The 18,516-nt window shown below is 42.2% G+C and overlaps 1 protein-coding gene across 9 annotated transcripts in view; it reads right to left on the reverse strand.

Annotated features, from left to right (window-relative positions):
* Positions 1-1,052: 1,052 nt before the first annotated feature.
* Positions 1,053-18,516, reverse strand: part of cita (citron rho-interacting serine/threonine kinase a) — a 35,091-nt gene continuing 17,627 nt past the window's right edge. For 3 of the 9 annotated variants that reach the window (XM_017422836.2, XM_017422835.2, XM_037975363.1), the window contains exons 20-50: positions 18,208-18,324; positions 17,582-17,691; positions 17,004-17,178; positions 15,920-16,117; positions 15,509-15,562; positions 15,060-15,257; positions 14,579-14,772; positions 14,312-14,447; positions 13,774-13,878; positions 13,482-13,622; positions 13,166-13,273; positions 12,855-13,047; positions 11,626-11,787; positions 10,887-10,910; positions 10,210-10,347; positions 9,651-9,831; positions 9,440-9,531; positions 9,213-9,317; positions 8,870-9,039; positions 8,396-8,440; positions 7,040-7,120; positions 6,807-6,942; positions 6,451-6,590; positions 6,210-6,302; positions 5,971-6,079; positions 5,699-5,827; positions 5,383-5,463; positions 5,216-5,294; positions 4,882-5,064; positions 3,445-3,832; positions 1,053-3,026 (exon numbers count right to left, since the gene is read on the reverse strand). In XM_017422836.2, the coding sequence (XP_017278325.1) occupies positions 3,003-3,026; positions 3,445-3,832; positions 4,882-5,064; positions 5,216-5,294; positions 5,383-5,463; positions 5,699-5,827; positions 5,971-6,079; positions 6,210-6,302; positions 6,451-6,590; positions 6,807-6,942; positions 7,040-7,120; positions 8,396-8,440; positions 8,870-9,039; positions 9,213-9,317; positions 9,440-9,531; positions 9,651-9,831; positions 10,210-10,347; positions 10,887-10,910; positions 11,626-11,787; positions 12,855-13,047; positions 13,166-13,273; positions 13,482-13,622; positions 13,774-13,878; positions 14,312-14,447; positions 14,579-14,772; positions 15,060-15,257; positions 15,509-15,562; positions 15,920-16,117; positions 17,004-17,178; positions 17,582-17,691; positions 18,208-18,324 (4,089 nt within the window). In that variant the 3' untranslated portion in view covers positions 1,053-3,002. Of the gene's footprint in view, positions 3,027-3,444; positions 3,833-3,868; positions 4,259-4,881; positions 5,065-5,215; positions 5,295-5,382; positions 5,464-5,698; positions 5,828-5,970; positions 6,080-6,209; positions 6,303-6,450; positions 6,591-6,806; positions 6,943-7,039; positions 7,121-8,395; positions 8,441-8,869; positions 9,040-9,212; positions 9,318-9,439; positions 9,532-9,650; positions 9,832-10,209; positions 10,348-10,886; positions 10,911-11,625; positions 11,788-12,854; positions 13,048-13,165; positions 13,274-13,481; positions 13,623-13,773; positions 13,879-14,311; positions 14,448-14,578; positions 14,773-15,059; positions 15,258-15,508; positions 15,563-15,919; positions 16,118-17,003; positions 17,179-17,581; positions 17,692-18,207; positions 18,325-18,516 lie in introns of those variants that run through there. The other 6 variants (XM_017422841.2, XM_017422838.2, XM_017422840.2 and 3 more) reach the window with 4 other exon arrangements.

Below are 18,516 nucleotides of genomic sequence, written 5' to 3' on the forward strand. Positions count from 1 at the left end.
CGAAGACACCGCTGTTAGCGCCGCGGAGCATTTGAGACAAAGCTTACGGATGTCAACAGCACGAGGGCGCGACATACTGAAGTGCGCCCCTGGCTGACCCCCCGAACACATCCTTACAACGTGCCACGTCTCGAGGCTCCATTAACAGGTCATCGGGTGACACTTGTGGCTCCCCGCTCAAGAGAAGCGTCAGCGGGTGAAAATGAGCTAAACGGGGCCGAGGGTGGGAGGTGAGACCACAGGTGTGTGTGTATGTGTGTGTGTGTGGTCTATATATATATATATATATATATATATATNCAACAGATCCATGTTTTCACCTCTCATCCATTTCCTCCGTCTTGTTCCAGTAGCCCATTTTTCATCAGGGTGCTCTGGTTCCCCAGCACCTGACGCAGACCTTGTTTGGTCTGTGATTCATATTTATCTCTTTCATGGTATTGAGGTAGGCAGTAACTCAAAGGGTCTTGCCTAGGGACCCAGACTGGATAGCTCAATTTCACTGTTGTATCTTTGCCCCGGCCTAGATATATATATATATATATATATATATATATATATATATATATATATATATATATATATATATATATATATATATATATATATATATATAAAGAGTCGGGCCTCTTGCTGTCAAACACACTCCTCTTGGATGAACGTACAGCAGCTGCCGAGGGTGTCATCTCACAACACTGTGTGTACAAGGAGGTCAGAATTAGACGAGTTATTGTTGACCAAACACACAGACAGAAACTTCTCTTCTTCTTCTTCTGGCCCCTCCCGGATGTGAGCAGCCGCTGCGGCTACCGTGCCTGGAATGGCAGGCCATTGTCCCACTGTCTGCACGCTGCGTTCAGACGCCTAAAAATAGGCCCGCCTTTTGGAACACGACGAACAGGGGCAAATCGCCATTTCGCTGGCAGTCTTGGGAGTCTGGAAACGGGAGAAAGCGGCCTCGAACGCGACCTTACGGAGAGAAGATGAGGAAGAGTTTTGAGTTCTTTGTGTAAAGTTTCTAATAACTCAAGCAAAAACACAAAAGGCACAAATTAGAAGTGAAAGACAATGATTATAATATTTAATATTCTGTGACAAAATCTCTATGGGGAACGCTAATTAAACATTTGTTAGAAGACATCAAAGTCATATCCAGCATAAGAGCATTATAATCAGGATGATGAAAAGCATAAAGACATGTAAAAAATAGAAAAATAAAATTAAAATGATGGATAAACCCTTTTGTACAGAGTCCTATAAGAACCAGCTGAACTTGTGTGCAATTTGTTGCATTTCCTCTTGACATTTTAAAACCCAGTAAATCAGTTTCATCTGCTTTACTTTAGTACATTCAGGAAGTTAATTGTTAGTCAAAAAAAAAATAGCGGAAAAGATTTTCCTACTGAACGCAATAATGTTGATAGACACACGGGGCAAGTTCAAGTGAGGTACTTTCATTTGAAAGAAACATGATCAAAATACTAAAAAATATTCTGTTTTGATAAATCGAACGAAGGTAATCAGAAATAAACCTTTGGGTTAAATTAACCAAGTAAATGTGTGGAATTTGGATCGTTTTCAGATCAGACTAAGTCGCCGTAAATGTCAACAAAAAAAAGGAGGGGATTTAGTAAATATTGGCGAATTCTCCAAGCAGATAGTTAAAGAAAGAGGTGATCATTCGTGTGTTTTTTTGTTGTTCCACTGTGCAAGTAAACTAGAACCCACTGAGGCAGAAGCAGGAGACGACACTTCGTTTCATTTCAGATATACATATCCATGCCATTTACGAATCAGGACGGGGGGAGAAAAATAAAAAAAAATTAAATAAAATCATCTTCACCTTTAACATCTCCGGGTTATATACAACAGTAAGGGACACTGTACAAAAAGAAATGCTCAAACACTATGTCGTAAGCTTCGGACATGATTTTTCTTTCCCCCCCACATTCCTTCATATAGTTCAGCACTGAGGTTTTGCCTTTTGACAAATGGGTGTGCATACACAAGTTTGACCCAGATACAATCACTCACTTGATAAAGACGCTAGGACATGTTAAAAGAATACTCATTGGACATTCAAGAGGACACTTTATCACTTTGTTCTTTAACAAAAATAGACACGGCTTTTCCAGCCTTGAAATTCCCTCTCAGTAAATATATATAAAATTATGTCTCGTCTATTTACACTTAGATTGTGATCTGAAGGATTAGAAAGATGCTGCTCCGTTGCTGCTGGGGATTGTGGGTAGTGCACTTTTAGTGTCAAGCTATAAAGGGCAGGCAGACGAAGGTGAGCTTGCGTGTGGTTCTGTGGAGCGGCTCGGTCGAGAAAGGCCCGTTTAGATTAATTTTTACTCCATAGGTTTTGTCCTCCTGCTGACAGACGGCCGAGCTGAAAGTGATTGTAATTAGCCGACGCTGATTGTGAGGTGACGTGTCGTCGCAGGGCAGGAAACAGAGGCGGCCTGCTACACATCTGTCCTGATCTGTAGCTACTGTGGACAGAGTTCTTTGTTTTGTGTGAAACTGAGCCCACTTGTGTTAATGCTACTGTCGATCAGTCTCAACCACCCTTCAGAAGTGACTAAATATTTAGACATGACTGAAAAATAAAGTTTCTATGGCTGTGCTTATCTCTTCTAGTGTCCATTGTTTAAGGTGAACTGAACTCAGATTTGGATCTAATTGCTAATCCCCATTTGGAGCACCTGCTAAAATCATCACAAAATCCCTGCTCAGGTGGTCAATATGGCATTTTGTCGATCTTTATTGAAAAAAAAACAAAAAACAAAAAACAAAAAACCCTAATCTGCATGACTTCTCTTTAATTTTCTGAAAGCTACAGTTGTTTTCTTGTGAGGGTCTTCAATTTGAGAACAGATGTGGCAGTGTTTTATTACGAGTTGGTAACATTCTCACTGATTCTCTGCTCCTGCTTTTCTCTTTGCAAAGATGAATTTCTCTGTCCGTGATGAATGGGTGTGTAGCTCCGCGGCCTCTTAAACAGATGATTGGTCCCACACCTGGAAGATAAAGTCAGTAACATACATTAAGCTCAATTTTCACTACATCAAAAATATTCTCTCCCATCGGAGTTCCCTTCTAGACTGACAATTAGTAAGCCTAATACAGTGTTTAACTTTCTACCTTGCTCTAGTTAGCACAAAAAAAACACTGGACAAATTGAAATGATAAAGATAAAAAAAACACCAACAGGAATTTATCTGCCTTGACAAGATATAGCATTTTCCCCACTACCAGCTGCTAAGACATTTGACCTATAAGTAGAAATCTCGGCCATTTATCATTTATCTGAGAAATTGCGTACATTTAGTATAGTTCCTTTAAAAGCTGTTGTCCATTCAGGGATGATACAGTTTTATATGTATAGTTGTTTTAATGTTGGTGTTATGATGTCATACGGACAGAAATGTGACGAACCTTGTTAACGGGGTTTATGGGTGTGCGTCCAGAGCCGGTATGAAGCCTTTGTCGCTCTTCGAATCGCCCAGGAGACCTCTCCCTTCGAACATCCATCATCCGGCCAGGGGAGCGGTCCATGCGAGGGTCCGCCATGGCCCTGCCCGGGGTGCGCTCCAGTCGGGGGTCAGCCATGGCCCTGCCGGGAGAGCCCGCGATCCGGCTCTCCAGCATCCTGCCGGGGGACTTCTCCCTCTCCAGTGGGCGGCTGGGGGACTTGTCCCGCCGAAACTCTGTGCGAGCCTCTCGGTAGCGGTGAGGCGTGCCGGGGTCTCCGTGGACTAGAGGGTTGGCGGCGAGCCTTTTCGAGATGTGCTCGTTGTAGGAGGGGGGCCCACGCTTGTTAGGACTGTAGGAACCCAGGAGTAAAGACGTGCACGCAACACTGGTTAAAGGAGAGTTTGCGTCTCAGGTCGAGGGCTTTGCTGGGCACTGTGGGAATCAGGCTGATGGGAGGATGTGGAGAGGGTGATGGACTCATAATCAGGCCAAATTAATTAGTCATGAAGTGTATTGTTATCTGAGATTAGAAGTGACTAAACCCATCAAGTCTATTTAGTTTGCTAAATGAGGTTTGAGTCAGTGGCTGACAACAGTAACTAAAGAACAGATAAAGCCTTGATGCTTTTTTAAATCGAGACCAGTCTCAGCATATAAAATAATGTCTTTATTCAGTGTTTTTTTTCTTTTTACAATTTACAGGAGGAAGTTCAAAAAGTAGTAAAATATAGACAAAGTTTAAAATTTTCCACAGATAAAAAAGGAACCAATCCTCCTGCAGAAAACAAATCGAAGGTGTCACTTTCTCGTTCAGTAACAGGTCGAAACATTACACTGATCTAACCATCACCGCCTATGAACACCAAGCTGTGCCCTTCAGTGCCAGCTAAGTCCAGAGACCCGTCAACACCAGTGTGCAAAAAAGAAAAATACAAAAAAAAAAAAGGGACAATTCTAGTAACGTTTTCCCAGCTTCTCTCCACACTAGAAGTGAGGAGCGAAGCAGCTAATCTAAAACTCATTTAACAAATGACTAAGCTGCTCAAATAATCCAACAAATAAAAAAAGAAAATATATAAATCTAAAAAGTATTTTGGTTTGTTCTTTTACTTTATCTCATGATTTAGTTTCCCTCTGCAGAATTATTTCTATTACAACAAATTTAATTTTCACTTTTTCCTCTGGGTGCTCTTCTAATCTATTTTCTTTCACAGAAAAAAAGAAAGAAAGAAGGCATTTTTTTTATAATTTGCATGCCTACAGAGAAACAGAACTGATAAAAATGTATGATGGGATCTGGGTCTGGAGTTTAGAAAGAGTTTAGAGGGTGCCTTGTGGATAAAATGAACAAGTAACACCCAAGAGAATTTGAGATAATCGTACTGTGAGCTGCCTCACCTGCGTCCGGAGCCGTTGCGCTGCAGATCTCCTCCACATTCCTGACTCTGCACCAAGTTGCCTTTGCAGCAAATAACCCGCAGTTTGTTCTGGTAGGACGAGGCCAAGTAGATGGCTCCAGAGGAGATGGCTGGGCCCAGGTAGCGAGGGTTGGGGATGTCCAAGTGTGCGTAAGAGTGTGGCCTAGAAAGAGGAAGAGAGCTTTTGAATAATTCACGGGATTGAAACTACAATGCAGTGCTTAAAATAGATGGTATCAGTCAGGGCAGTGTGTCGGGGCCGTTTCGGAGGCTCGCCTCATGAACAGACAGATAAAACCAGAGAAGGATCTTACCCGAGAGCAGTGTGTCCCTGAATCTCTATAACGTCCAGAGAGTTGAAGTAAGTCACAAACAGGTAGGGTTCTCTGTAGGCTGAAACACCAACGTACCACTCAAAGTTATTTATGCTTGTCTTTAGATCACTAAGTGAAAGGTAATATGTAGGCTGATTTACACTGACCGAATGAGAGAGGCAGACGGCTCCATTTGATATCATCTGTTCGACTCCTGCGGCCGTACGTATCCACAAACACACCAAACTCTGCAAGACAGAACACCAGTTATTGTTCAAAATGAATGAACTATGAGCATGAAAGAGGCAACAACAAACAAACAACTACAAACAAAGGCCGCATGTCAGAAAAAAAAAAAAAAAACATTTCCCAATTTGAGATTCTCATATAAATATTAACTATTAGCTTATCCTCAGGCAGATGTGCTCAGATTTGTAAAGAATGTGCTCCACGTGCTGGAGCCGGACAGAAAACGGGTCTAACCATGAAAACAGAGCAGGTACTCGTCCTTCTGTGGGGCTGTGGTGACTTGGATGATGGAGATGGGGAAGCTGTGGGAGGACGCAGCAAACACAGCCGAAGCTAATGTAACGTCGTTCTTATCCAGGAACTCTGCAGAAACAAATCACTGGTGTTACTTCGCTCATTCAGGCGCAAACTAGGCAGCCTCAAAATAACTGTATCACGCTGCTGTAAACCTCGTTGGAATACCATCTGGTCATAAAGAAATAACAATTTATAGGATAATAACATACCTTCTAGCACATACTGCTTCATCTCAATCTCGTAGAACTTGTTGGTGCCAATAATGATACTGTAGCCGGTGAAGTGAATGCAGCTGCACGGCTCTGATGTCTCAATCTCCTGCAAATAAAAACAAAGGTGAACTAATGCCTCTTAAAACTCTTACTGCTGTGAAGTAAAAGCATGTACACTGCGACAGAAATGCTTTCCCACATCATCTGTTAGCTCCCAGCCCCTGATCCTTATTTACCTTTCTGATGCAGAACTTGTTAAGGCTTTCATTATATCGCAGAATTGTAATCTTGTTGGGCATAGCAGCGCAGATGCAGATCCCATTATCAATCTGTAAGGACAAAACCACCGCAGTCAGGCTGGCAGTAAAGTGAGACAGCACAGCGCTGAGTTGCTTGCTGTGAAGTTCAGCTGATTAACTGTGAATGAATGACAGTCTAGAAGGATTGTTGCTCTGTTAAAGTAAGAGCCTGACTCACCTTTCCGGAGGAGAAGAGGTGGCATCCCTTCACCGTCTCAAAGATGAAGGGATTGAGGTCGGGCTGAGCTGGGAGATGAGACTGTGACAAAGACTGCTTCACCTTCTTGATCTCCACCAGACACAAAGCTCTGTCCTCCCCTGAATGAAACATCAACCTCGTCATCCATTATGGGAAATGTAACACGCAGCTTATTTCGCTTATTTACATGCAATTAGGTCCGAACGCGTGAGCAGACTAAACGCACAGTTCCATCTTGTGAACAGCATGGTGGCATTATTTGATTTAGAAAAAATAAACAACAGGTACTCTGAATATTTAACACGTTCGCTTCAGTTTACTGTGATTTCACCAACCTGTGATCATCAGCAGCTTATCGAGCTCCTTTAGGATCTGGATCTGGAAAACTGAGGTCAGGCCAGGGATGTGGGTCAAAGAGTTTTTAATGACGTTGAGGGCATATAACCCCTCCTCGGAGCCAACCAAGACGATCTGCAATGAAAATAAAAAAAGGATCATACAAATTTAGCAGGTGGATTATTTATTAAGAACTCGTCGCAGTCGATGAAGACGTCTAACCGGGATGTACCTGGTCAGTGAGAGGCAGGGTGCAGTTGATGTCCAAACGATCATCACCCTCCAGTTTCAGCAGAGAATTGCCCAGAAGTTTCTATCAAGACAAGAAATGAAGAGAAACAGGAGACATTGAGAGTGGTTAAGAAATTATTCTGCAACTAAGAGAGAAAGTAACCAAGCAAGGAGGCAGCCAGAGCCTGGACAAACACCAAATTAGTAAAGCATAAGAAGGGGACGCTCTACCACACAACTGATATATGTCCTTTACAGATACAGTGAAACCCATATTTAGGTTGGGAAAAACTGTGTTTATACATTTTGGTTAAAATACAGACTTTTTAATGTTTTTAATATCATACAGTAGCCCCTTTGAACTTATACAGTAGTTTGGAATATGTGAACTACATTTATGTGCAGATATTGTGCCAGGCTTGACTAAATCTTTCTCTGTAAGAGTTTTAGACACAAAAATGTTGCGTGTGTCTCTCCCTGAGTGAACCTGGACGTCTGAGCCAGCAGTAAGACTGAGAAAGAGGCTGAATTAAAGCAGAGAGCCTGAGTCTTGGGGAGCGCTGCAGCAGAAAGGTCTCGGGAAGGAAATGCATTAAAAAAATGAATCGTAACGTTTGGCTAATTAAACAAAGTGCATCTGTCGTAGTAACGTGTGTGCAATAAAGTTATGGAAAAAAAAGGGAACATGAATGTAATGTTACAAACAGTGCCAATTTCAGGTAAAATGTAATTATTAAATATTTAAAAGTATTTCCTGATAGGCAGAGGTGGGGGGCAAAACATTTTACTGATAATCCAGCATTACACAGAACGTGGAGAGGAAACATTTCTTTCTAAAGCTGAAAGAAAACAACACATAAGCACCAACAGCTGAGGCCTACTGATGTTCAAACTTAGTGTGTGTCATGTTTCACTGAAGGGGGCTTAAGCACAGCTTTTGCCGGAGCATGCAAGACAGCATAGGACACCAAGTCGAGTGTGTGCAGCAGCTTGTTTACAGCCATGCATTTAAATAATACTTCAGATCTTTTGAAGGTGGGGTTATGTAGAAAGGTCATGAACAATCATCTTACCTGTTGTAGACAGCTCTTAAAACGGTCTCAGTGTGAAGAAATACACTTTAACATAACCACATAACCCCAATTTAAAGGATCTGAACTTTCTGAAATTTCTGAGAAAACAAATGTTCTTTTTTTAAAGGAAACTATTTCCATTGACCATATTCAACGGCTGACCCTAAAATCTGTTAAGCTGCAGTGAAGCGCACCAGTGTCGTATGCGTACTTGTGTACAGCTAAATCATGCTCAGTCGGTCGGACGACTGAAGCCCAGGCATTCGTGCAGCTACTTACTGTACCTGAACCAGAGGGGATAGGTTCTTCTGTCTTTTAGAACCACCTGCCTATAATGTGATCCACATAACCAAGTTGAATGGAGACACAAACACGTGTACACGCACAAGCACGCACACACACGGTTTAACCACGTGAACAAAGACAACAAATAAACACGGGATGTCGGTAGAGAGAACATGCAGAGAGAGAGAGAGAGAGAAAGAAGGAGGAGGAGGGAAAAAGAAGTGACGGAAAAAAAAAGAAGTGAAGCCAGGTGTTGAATGAAAGCATTCAAAATATCTAACCACTGTTTACACTAAACTACAACCTTTAGATTAAATCACTACTTAAAAAGTTGCCTTCTACATAAGCTTGTGTTTTGAAAGCTACTGTTTGCGCTATGGTTACACCTCTCTTATACAAACTCTTTTATATTTTGAACTCCACAAAGCCTGGAACAAGGAGTAATGTGTGTTAAATGTATAAAAGACACTTACAGCGTCAGCTTCCGCTTTGTCTTTAGATCCGCGACTACCGGCCACCACAGACTCCAGCACGGCCACCCAGCGCTGCTTGTCAGGGAAGCTGGGAGCCATGAAGTAGAGGGACTGTCCTGGCCAGCATGTGGTGTGGGGATGGGATTCCAGCTTCAAAATGTACGGGATATCTGTGGACAGAAACCAAAACACGCATCAGATGGTTACTCTGCTGGCATACAGATTTCATAGATGCTTTTGGGGATTTAAACTACAGACTGGGAGTGGCTGAACTCAGTGGCTGACGAGTTAAATGTATTAAGAGTGTGTTGAGTAGCAGGCTAAGCTGCTGCTGGTGCTGTACCTGACTTGGCGGTGTTGATGAGCTCAGACGTGCCAACAGCTCCATGAACCGTCACCTCTCCGTCAGGTAAACAGAGCTCAAACTCGTCCTCAGCCTTTACAGAGTCTAGGGGAGGAAAAACAGCTTTTAAATTATGACTAAAACTGCCTCACTGAAGATGCATTCTTGAATGTGCAATGCAGAAAACAGAAACATATGAAAAAGGAAAAAAGAAATAAAATACTGACCTTCCCTGGGTTCATTATCATAAATCGACAATTTGGTTCCATCGAGCACCACATATTTCCTCTCCCATCCTTGCTGGCCACGCTTGCCATTTCTATCCAAAAAAAAAAAAAGATATATTAAAAACAAACCAACATCAGAGCTTTATATAACATATTGCACATGTTTGATTGTGGCTGTATTAAACCTTTACAGTAAAAAAAAACCTGTTACCTTGGCTGCTTCATCCATCCCTCCAATCGAACGTGCCCTGTGGCTTCTTTGACTTGCAGTGCAGGCGAGTTTGCCTTTTCTCGGCACAGAGCCTCAGAAAAGTGAGTTGCATACTCAGCCGGCAGACCGCAGGTAGCTGGCAGACAGGGTGAGCATTTAGGGTGACACAGGGTGTGGCACTCTGGAATAAAACAGAGAAATAAAAGACAAATCTTAATTTGGTTCATGGTGATGTCAGAGATTCAGGCTTGAGAGGACAAACGTTAACAAATATCACATAAAATTAGACGCAAAAATTACCTGCTGCAGTTCATAATTAACAATAAAGACATAAAGAAATGTGCTTTTATATTAACTCTACTTTGCTGCTTTATGTATTAAACTGGCACAATCTTTTTTTTAAAGACTCATAACTGTGAAAATAAAATCCACAGACAAAACTGATTCATCGATTTAAAAGGTTGCGTTACAGGAACACCTCTTCGTTTGCACGGCCGATAAAAATTCCCCCGAAACTCTCTGCTATTCCGTCTGCCCACGTACGGAGCACGATACAGACCTAAACAAGTGGCAGCCTGTCGCCCAAAATGAACAGTGTCCAGGCAGACGGCACATTTGGCAGCCCTCATGTTGAGGCCCACGGTGAAACGATGAGGGATGTTGTGATGCATTCGCTCCTTCACGCGACGCCCGAACTCTGCAATGCCAAAAAGAGGGTGGAAGAAGTGCACCAAATCGCTGTTACTGAAGGGACGGAAACGTAGCACATTGATATTCTGCATGAGGGGGGTTAATACCTGCAGCAGTCAGCAAAGATTCATATTAGATGCATTATTTTCAAGCAGTATGTGGGAATTTGATTAATGAATTGGTTATCTGAATTGCAGATTTAAGAGAGTGCCTCGGGACCTTAAAAACAGCCAAATCAAAATCTGATTGCACATGCTAATAAGCATGAAATGCATTAAAATGTTTAAGAGTAAAAAAAAAAAAAAAAAAAAGCTATTCATCCTACAATATGCTATCTAGAAATGACACAGAAAAGAGACAATAGCGTCACGTCAAAACTTGGCCGCTAGGGGAAAAAAAAAAACAGTGTTTGGTTAAGTTGCAGTCAGCCAACGGACAGCAGAACAGGTATGATAATGAGCATGTGTCATCACAGCACAACATGCGTGTACACGTGATGAGCTCAGGTGACTGGAAACACACACACACTTGTGACTGCTAACTTACTTTCAAACGTGACCCTCCTCTTTTCTGTGAGGAGCAAGAGGAAAGAGACAGAAAGGAGAAAGCGGTCTCACAATAGCTAAGTGCAAGCAAAAAAATCCCACGGACAAAAACGAGCCTGCATCACAAAGCAGGTTCGACTTCTTGATTGGGCCTCTACGTGGAGCTTTTCACCTCCGCTCGTTTATTTTAACTTGATTTCTGTTTTGTTTTTCAGCAGAGCTTATTAGGCAAACTGTTGAGTTGTTTACACTTTTTGACGGGATCCGCTGAACGCCTTACACAGGTTTCGGGCTGCAAATGTTCAGTTTCCATGGTGATCAATTCCATCAAAAACATCTTTTAGCTTTATGATAAAGGAGGGCCTAGATTAAAGCCTGCCCTACCTGGCCAATTCACTGGTGCTTCATATTCAGACACAACTTCAAAAGCTTCAGTGTTAGTAAAAGAGAAAAAAAATCTAAAATTCGATCTGTTTTTCAGGTGTGAAACATCATTTTGAAACTTTATTTCACTTAATAACCCTGCTTTGTGAAACTGGCATTTGAGAGAAAACAAAAATAACACCCAACATGAACAAAACAGGTGGCTAAGGTGTCCATTTGATAGAATCAGGCTGATTGCTCCTGTGAAAACAAACTGTACAACTTTAAGACGAGAAAACTAGGCTTCGTAGTCCTGCTGATTACTGTGGGACGACATTTATTTTTAAAACTGTGCGTACCGTGTGTGTGTGACTAACCTTCCGGCGTCGAGGTCTCCTTGCAGCGAGTGGAGGGGTTCAGCAGGCTGCTGGGGTTGGGTTGATGCTCCGGGGATTTGACGATGGCCGACATGAGGATTTGATGTCGAGCCTGGGCTGGCGTGGACGGAGCCACGTGTTCCTGGGCTTTGAAATGAGCCGCTGCGTTGCCAGAAACAAACAAAGCAAGCAACTATAAGATAAAGCTGGAGCATACTAGATCCAGTTTTAAAAAAAAGAAAAGAATAAACACATCTTGATAGAACTGTTAAAATATGTCCAGGGCAAAAATTGGAACAAAGTGGGGAAAAAATGTACTTTCTGATCTGAAAATTTTAGATGTGATTACCACAACTGAAACAACTTGTTTCTGGTTTAATGTTCAAGTATAAAAATTAATGAATTTAAAAGACACGTTTTTTTCTGCATGCTCCAAATACCATTAAAAATACAGGCTGTGTACATGAATAAAAGGGGATAACATCTTTTTTTTTGTGGGAGTTGATATTTTAAATAACTTAAATTTGAACCCTTAATCAAATCATATTCAATAAAACTTTATGTTCATTGTATAAAGTTGTGTTACAGTATATAGTAATATTAAAATCAGCGCCTTAGGGCTGGTCTAACTTTGGACTGACTAGTTGCAAAAACAATACATAATCATGATAACTGACCTAGAAAAGTTCATAAACTAGTTTTACAAAGTGGTTTACAATGTGTTCTTCATTTACACAAACCCACCACGCATAGTGCTGCTACTGGGAGTACGAACTCTGCATGTTTGAGCAATTTTTTTATAGAAACTTTCCTTGACACCAAATTACCTTTCAGAAAATGCAACAGGGGAAAAAGTTTGAAAACGCCAATGTTCTCCCGTACTGTATTTGCTTTTCCCTCCCACATACTTATCCAGGCCTGAAAAATGCTGAAAACAAATCCCAATTTTTAACCATACTTTTTAAGAGCCTGAGAGGGCTGCAAATGCAAACTACATGAGGGAGGCAACAGAGACAGAAATGACAGCTTTGAGGCTGAATCTGACTCCCACAGTGGTGCTGTTAATCCACAGTGAAAAAAAATGTACAATTTATCTCACGTTTATTATGTAAATCAACAGGAATGTACCGAAATGGACAGCTCAGCATCAATGATTAAGTCATTCTCAGTGCATGTGTTAAAGTCAATAAAGCGTAATGAGCGCTAGGATTAAAGAACACTCCTCCTACCTTCTTCTCTAAGGGATCGTAACTCTATCCTCATCTTGTGTAAAGCCTCTTCCAGCTCTGCACACCGCGAGCGCTCCTTGTCCAAAGCTACTTTCATGTCACCGTACTGCATGGGAACGGCCGGCTGCGCCTGCTGAGCCAGCGCCCCATTGGTCGTGGTGCCAACGTCTTCCCGCCGCCGCCCAAATATACCCTGCACAGAGAAGACCCAGTAAGGTTTTTTTAAAACTAAATGAATTCACTTCAAGCTCATTGTTAATCCAATACATTTTTTTTGGTCCACGCAGCGGTAGTTTATTATTTTCCCAGACCTTCTTTTTTTTGGTGGGCTGGTCCATTTTGGCCTGCAGGAAGTCAATGAGTTTGGTCTGTTGGGAGATGGTCCCCTCCATTTTCACTTTTTCGTGGGAGTAAACAGCCTGCAGCAACACGGAAATCAGAAGCTCAGAGAAGGAAACGCTTCTGAAGTTCACTTTTAAAAAGAAGTCTCTCTGAGAATACATGAATCAGACTCGTATCTTTTCACCTGCCAACATCAGTTACACAATTTTATCATCCGACTAGGAGCACCTTCTTCTACTGATGCCACTGAATGTCACCTAACTATGACGATGCTGTGCTGAGCACCTGTATATTCTCCAGCTGGTACTCCAGGTCTGTCCTTTCAGTTTTCAGCATGTCAGTTTGGTCCAGGGCATCCTGAAGGCCTTGAGTCAAACGGAAAATGTGGCTCTTCTGGAGGTCCATCTGCTGCTGAAGCTTCCCTTGCTGTGGAAAAAAAAAACAGCAAACAATTCAGCTACTAACAAAGGAAATCTGATTTACAGTTGACCACTTTTCAAAGTGATTAAAAACTGTTATATTAAATAAAAATACAACCCAAACAGATGTCGTAAACACGAGTTAGGACCCAGTATACCTCCTCCATCAGCCTCTGTTTCAGTTCTCTCTCCGTCTCCAGTTTCTGCTGTAAGCTGCGGGCGTTCATCTCCAGCATGGCGTGCTTCTTCTCCAGATCATTGAGCTGAGATAACACATGAGTGCATGTCAGATTGGGACACAAGCTAGCCACAGACACATTCTGTAAACCAGGATTAGAGCTAAACTTACTGCATACTCAAATACACAGGCAAAATAAACAAAAGAAAAAAACTAATTAGGAACTCTCTACTGCTCTGACAGTATGTGTGAAATCACATCACGTGCAATATAAAGATTTCCCCGCTAGTTGTCACAACAGTATTTCAAAACTTAAAAGAAACAATCAGCAAAAAGAGGTTTTTGGGACACTAAACATGTGATGGAGAAGAATTTCACATAATTCATGCATAATAATCTTGCTGTCAAACTGATAAACAGACATCTGTGAGTTGCAGAGTTTTAAGCTTTCTCAGCCACTACATTCAGAAGTATTGTAAAAACGTAAACATAGGGTTAAATTTATGTGACAGACTCACTGTATCGGACAGACTTTCAGCCTTCAGTCTTTGCTCCTTCAAGGCCTGCTGTAAGGCCAGTATCTCAGCCTTGTGCTCTTTGACTGCCAGTTCCACGGCCTGACGAGACTCGGAGCTGCGCTGCTCTGCACGCAGCCTACAAACAGCACGGTAACAAGTTTTAAATGGTGCACTATTTAGGTAACAAACAGAATGGCAATCTACAATCATGTTCCATCTTCTCCAAGTGTTTGTTCAGGACAAGAACAATATTAGTCGAAATGTCACCTGTTCTGCTTCTCGTTGTCCAGAAGTCTCTGCAGGTCCCTGGTGCGTCTCTCGGCTTGGTTTTTTTCGTCCTCCAGAGCACCCCTCCACGCCTCCCACTGCCTCTCCTTCTCCAACAACTCGTCGTTCAGAGACTCCAGCTCCACCACCTGCTCTTCCAACATGCTGCATGTTGTCTTCAGTGTCTCGATGTTCTGGGAGCGGAACCGAAATAACAGACTGAAGGGGACATCTTTCGCAGCTTTTGGCAGCACCATGTGATTATCGTCTCTGAAATTGTTGCTGACAGCAACATGGTCTTAAGTGCCATGAGGAGATTTCGTTACCAAATGGTTCCTGTGGCTCTGAATGCGAGCCTTTCAGTGTTTATAATAAACTGTTGCTCTTTTTTTTTTTTTTTTGACTGCATCTCTGAAAATGTTTTGAAAGGATAAAAATGTATTTGCATCCAAACTCCTGCCTGAGGTAAGGCAGGTGTTACCTGTTTCTGGTTGTTGAGGTGCATCTCACGGTCGGCCACCTCCCTCCTGAGGCGGTCCACCTCCTGGCTGAGCTGCAGCTTATCCTCCCGCTCGTCCGACGCTTCGTCGAGCTGTTTTGACAAGTAGAAGTTTTGGCGGTTCAACTCGGCATTCTCCTGACTCAGCTGCGTAAGCTGCTCCTCCAGGTCAGTGATCACCTGAGGCGAGACAAACAGGAAGAGGTGTCAGCTCTGCAGAACTGTCAAAGCTCACAGAAGAAAATAGTCATTTGATGCGCTGTAAATTAAGTCAGTGCCATCGTCGCGATTCTTGCGTGTAACAATGACATTTTAAGTAGATGAGTGCCAACTTTTACACTTCGATTAGCATAATGAATAATCATAAGTCTTACAAAACCTTATGACAATCCTTCCCTGGTGGCTGCCAAAGCACAAAAAAAGGCACTTACTGAGCAACTGTCTCTTAAGGCATCAAATTTGCGCTGAATCTCATCTCTGTGGTTCTGTAAAAACAAGAACAAGAACAAATAAATGGCAAAGGAACAACCAAATTACCACACAATGATTACCAAAAATGTTGAGGAATGCTACGCCTCTTTTTAAATATAAACATTATTATAAATGTAACATGAATCATCTGTTTGATTCCTCCTCCTCTTTATGCCCACAACCCTGTACTTTTAAAGAAATAAAATAAAAATCTTTTCTTTTTAATAAAGAACATGGAAGGAAATGGTGAAGGTACTTCGGTTAACACCTCTATTGGAGCAACGTCCTCCATCTTGGTTTCGGTCCCGTCTACTCTATCACTAAAAATGTTAATTATTCTGCACACGTGCTTGTGAAAAAAGCCCTCCTACCCTCAGCGCTGTGATCTCCTCCTCGGCCTCAGCAGTGGTTTCTTCCAGCTCGGTCTTAGCTTGCTGCAGCTGACTCTCCAAAGCAAGACGTGCAGCCTGCAGGCTGCTGATCTGGGACTCGCGCTCCTGGAGAGACAGGGTCAGCTCGGACACCTGTCTCTTAATCTCCAGTTTCTCCTCTTCGTGTTCCAGGCCCATCTACACGCAAAACAGAAACGAGAGTGAATGCCATCTTTATGCTGTAGTACCTACAAAGGATAATAATTAGAACAGTATTTTAGCGTCGTCTTAAGTTGTTTAGTTCACCAGAAAGAAACAAAACAAGTCAGGAAAAATGATCTGGATTTGTTTCCTCTTTGGCTTTGTGACTTAACTGCATACAGGAAAAAGAAGAATGGCATTAATTAGGGACATCAATCAACAAGTCCCAGTTGATGTATACATGCAGATCTACATGCGTCTTAAAAAAAAGACTCAGAATGTGTTTAAGCTCTGTTAAAGAAATAGAATAGGCAATTATATCTGACGATAGAGCACATATTTGTGTGAGCGCAAGTGTGTTTGTAAGTGAGGGGACAGCGAGGCCAGCAATTAGTGCCAATCTGTGTATCACGTCTGAGTAGTTCCGAGTGTGAGGAGGTAGAAATGTGACAACAGGCTGTCAACCAGGAACATCTGCAGACGAGTTCTCAAGAGAAGGGTGAGATTTGTGTCAAAACTGTTTTTATTAGCGTAGGTTTGCAATGGACACAGAAACAGATATTGAATTTTGGAATAAAGTTCTCAGAGTGGTGGACAAGCAGTGGGAAACTCCAGGCTTGAACCAAATTCTTTATCATTTAATTTACCCTTCACTGTGCAATAAAGAAATTTTCAGGCAGTCTGGGAAAGGTTGTCTTTGTTTAGACCTGTATTTAATTAGCTGCTTACATGAAAGCTACCTAAGCTCGGCTATCTGATCAACTGCCTTAATCCCTTTTCTTGATGGTAATTATTTTAGGCTAGAGTCTGTGCTGGTTTAAGTGAATTAGCTAATCCTGAGCTTACAGATTTAGCACCATCTCTTTGCCTCCTGTTGCCTCACCTCCCGTAGCCGGCTCTCCAGCTCCATCAGCCGGGTTCTCCTGGTTTGCTCCTGCTGACTCATTTTCTCCAAATGCTCCTCTAATTTGGCATTTTGGGCCTCGAGCTTGCCCGCTTGAGACTCCAAATAAAACTTCTGCTGTCGAAGTTCTGAGATCATCTCCTCTTGGGCTTTCCTGACAAAACAAAGGTCACAATTATATTGCCTGTTCGCGAGGAGTCACCTTTAAGAAGGGTAGAGGGTCGCTGGAGAAGCACAAGATATATTTAGCATATCTGCATAGTTTAAATGTTACTTAGTGCTGTTAATTTATTTCAATAAAATAAACCCTCCAAACTGAGCTGACCATATTTAGGATTACACTGAAAAACATTTCCTGAGCAACATCTCTGAGTTAGTCAGTTAAAACTGCATTTCCTCTTTTTAAAGCAAGAAATAACACAGTTTGCACTAAGAAAAGACACATCAGCTGCAGTGCATATGGATGTAGGAGCTACTTAATGAAGCAATTAAGTCAAAATGTGCATGGAGGCGCTTAAAGAAAAAGACATTGTATAGAGCAGGTTTCATTCGCGTACATATTCTTCTGGGTGTAGATGCTGCTGTTAGCGGCCAGCTTATTAGCCTCCGACAGCTCAGCGATGCGCTGCTCCAAGTTCTTCATCTTTGAATCCATAGCATTGATGGTCTGCAGGTGGGGAGAGACGCAACAACATGCTGCACATCAGGTTTTAAACAGATATGTTTCTTATCAACTTATTACCAAAGTCTCCAAGGACTCATTACAGATTTTTAAGCTGCAGTTTCTTCATAAACAGCAAAACGTTACAGTTCAGCTAATCCAATCAGAATCCTTTTAGGTGCTTCCTTTTGCTGCTGCCGTCACTGTGAGACGACTACCTTTAAAAGCTTCTTAACTGCCTCAGTCGAACACGTTAACCAGATTACAACTTAGGATCAGGCTGTGTTGAGCAACGAGAAGCATCCTGAAAATTAGCTTGTCTTCTTTAGCTTATGCCATTACAGCTGAACCTAACTGGGAGTTCAAAGTGTTACCAGGCAAATGCAAAATATGGATTCAGCCGAGCTGCCATATCCTTACAAATTCACAAATAAGTGACGTTCACTCAAGGTCTAACACAGGAGAAAAACAATGCTTTGTGTCCACTTCGGTAACAACTTCAGGTTTGTTTTGTTGTCTTACCGCTTTCTGTTCACTGATGAGTTTACAGTTCTCCCTCGACTCCTCCTCCTGCTGCGCCCTTTTCACCTCGAGGCTCTCCTTCTCGGCCAGGTCCGTCTTCATCTGGGCTTCCAGCACCTTGATCAGTCAGAACCGGTCCACACGAGACCCGTCAGATTTGACATGCTCACACATAGGCTGCGACAGTAATCGGCTACAAGAAAAGCGAGTATTCATGGCGTGGTCGTAAATGCACAAAGTTAGTGCTGAGTCAACTCTCATAGTAAAACAATCAGTCAAACTTTATTTATAACTTCACTTTTCATACAG

The sequence above is a fragment of the Kryptolebias marmoratus genome, linkage group LG4, assembly GCF_001649575.2.
Source record: "Kryptolebias marmoratus isolate JLee-2015 linkage group LG4, ASM164957v2, whole genome shotgun sequence".
NCBI classification, from domain to species: domain Eukaryota; kingdom Metazoa; phylum Chordata; class Actinopteri; order Cyprinodontiformes; family Rivulidae; genus Kryptolebias; species Kryptolebias marmoratus.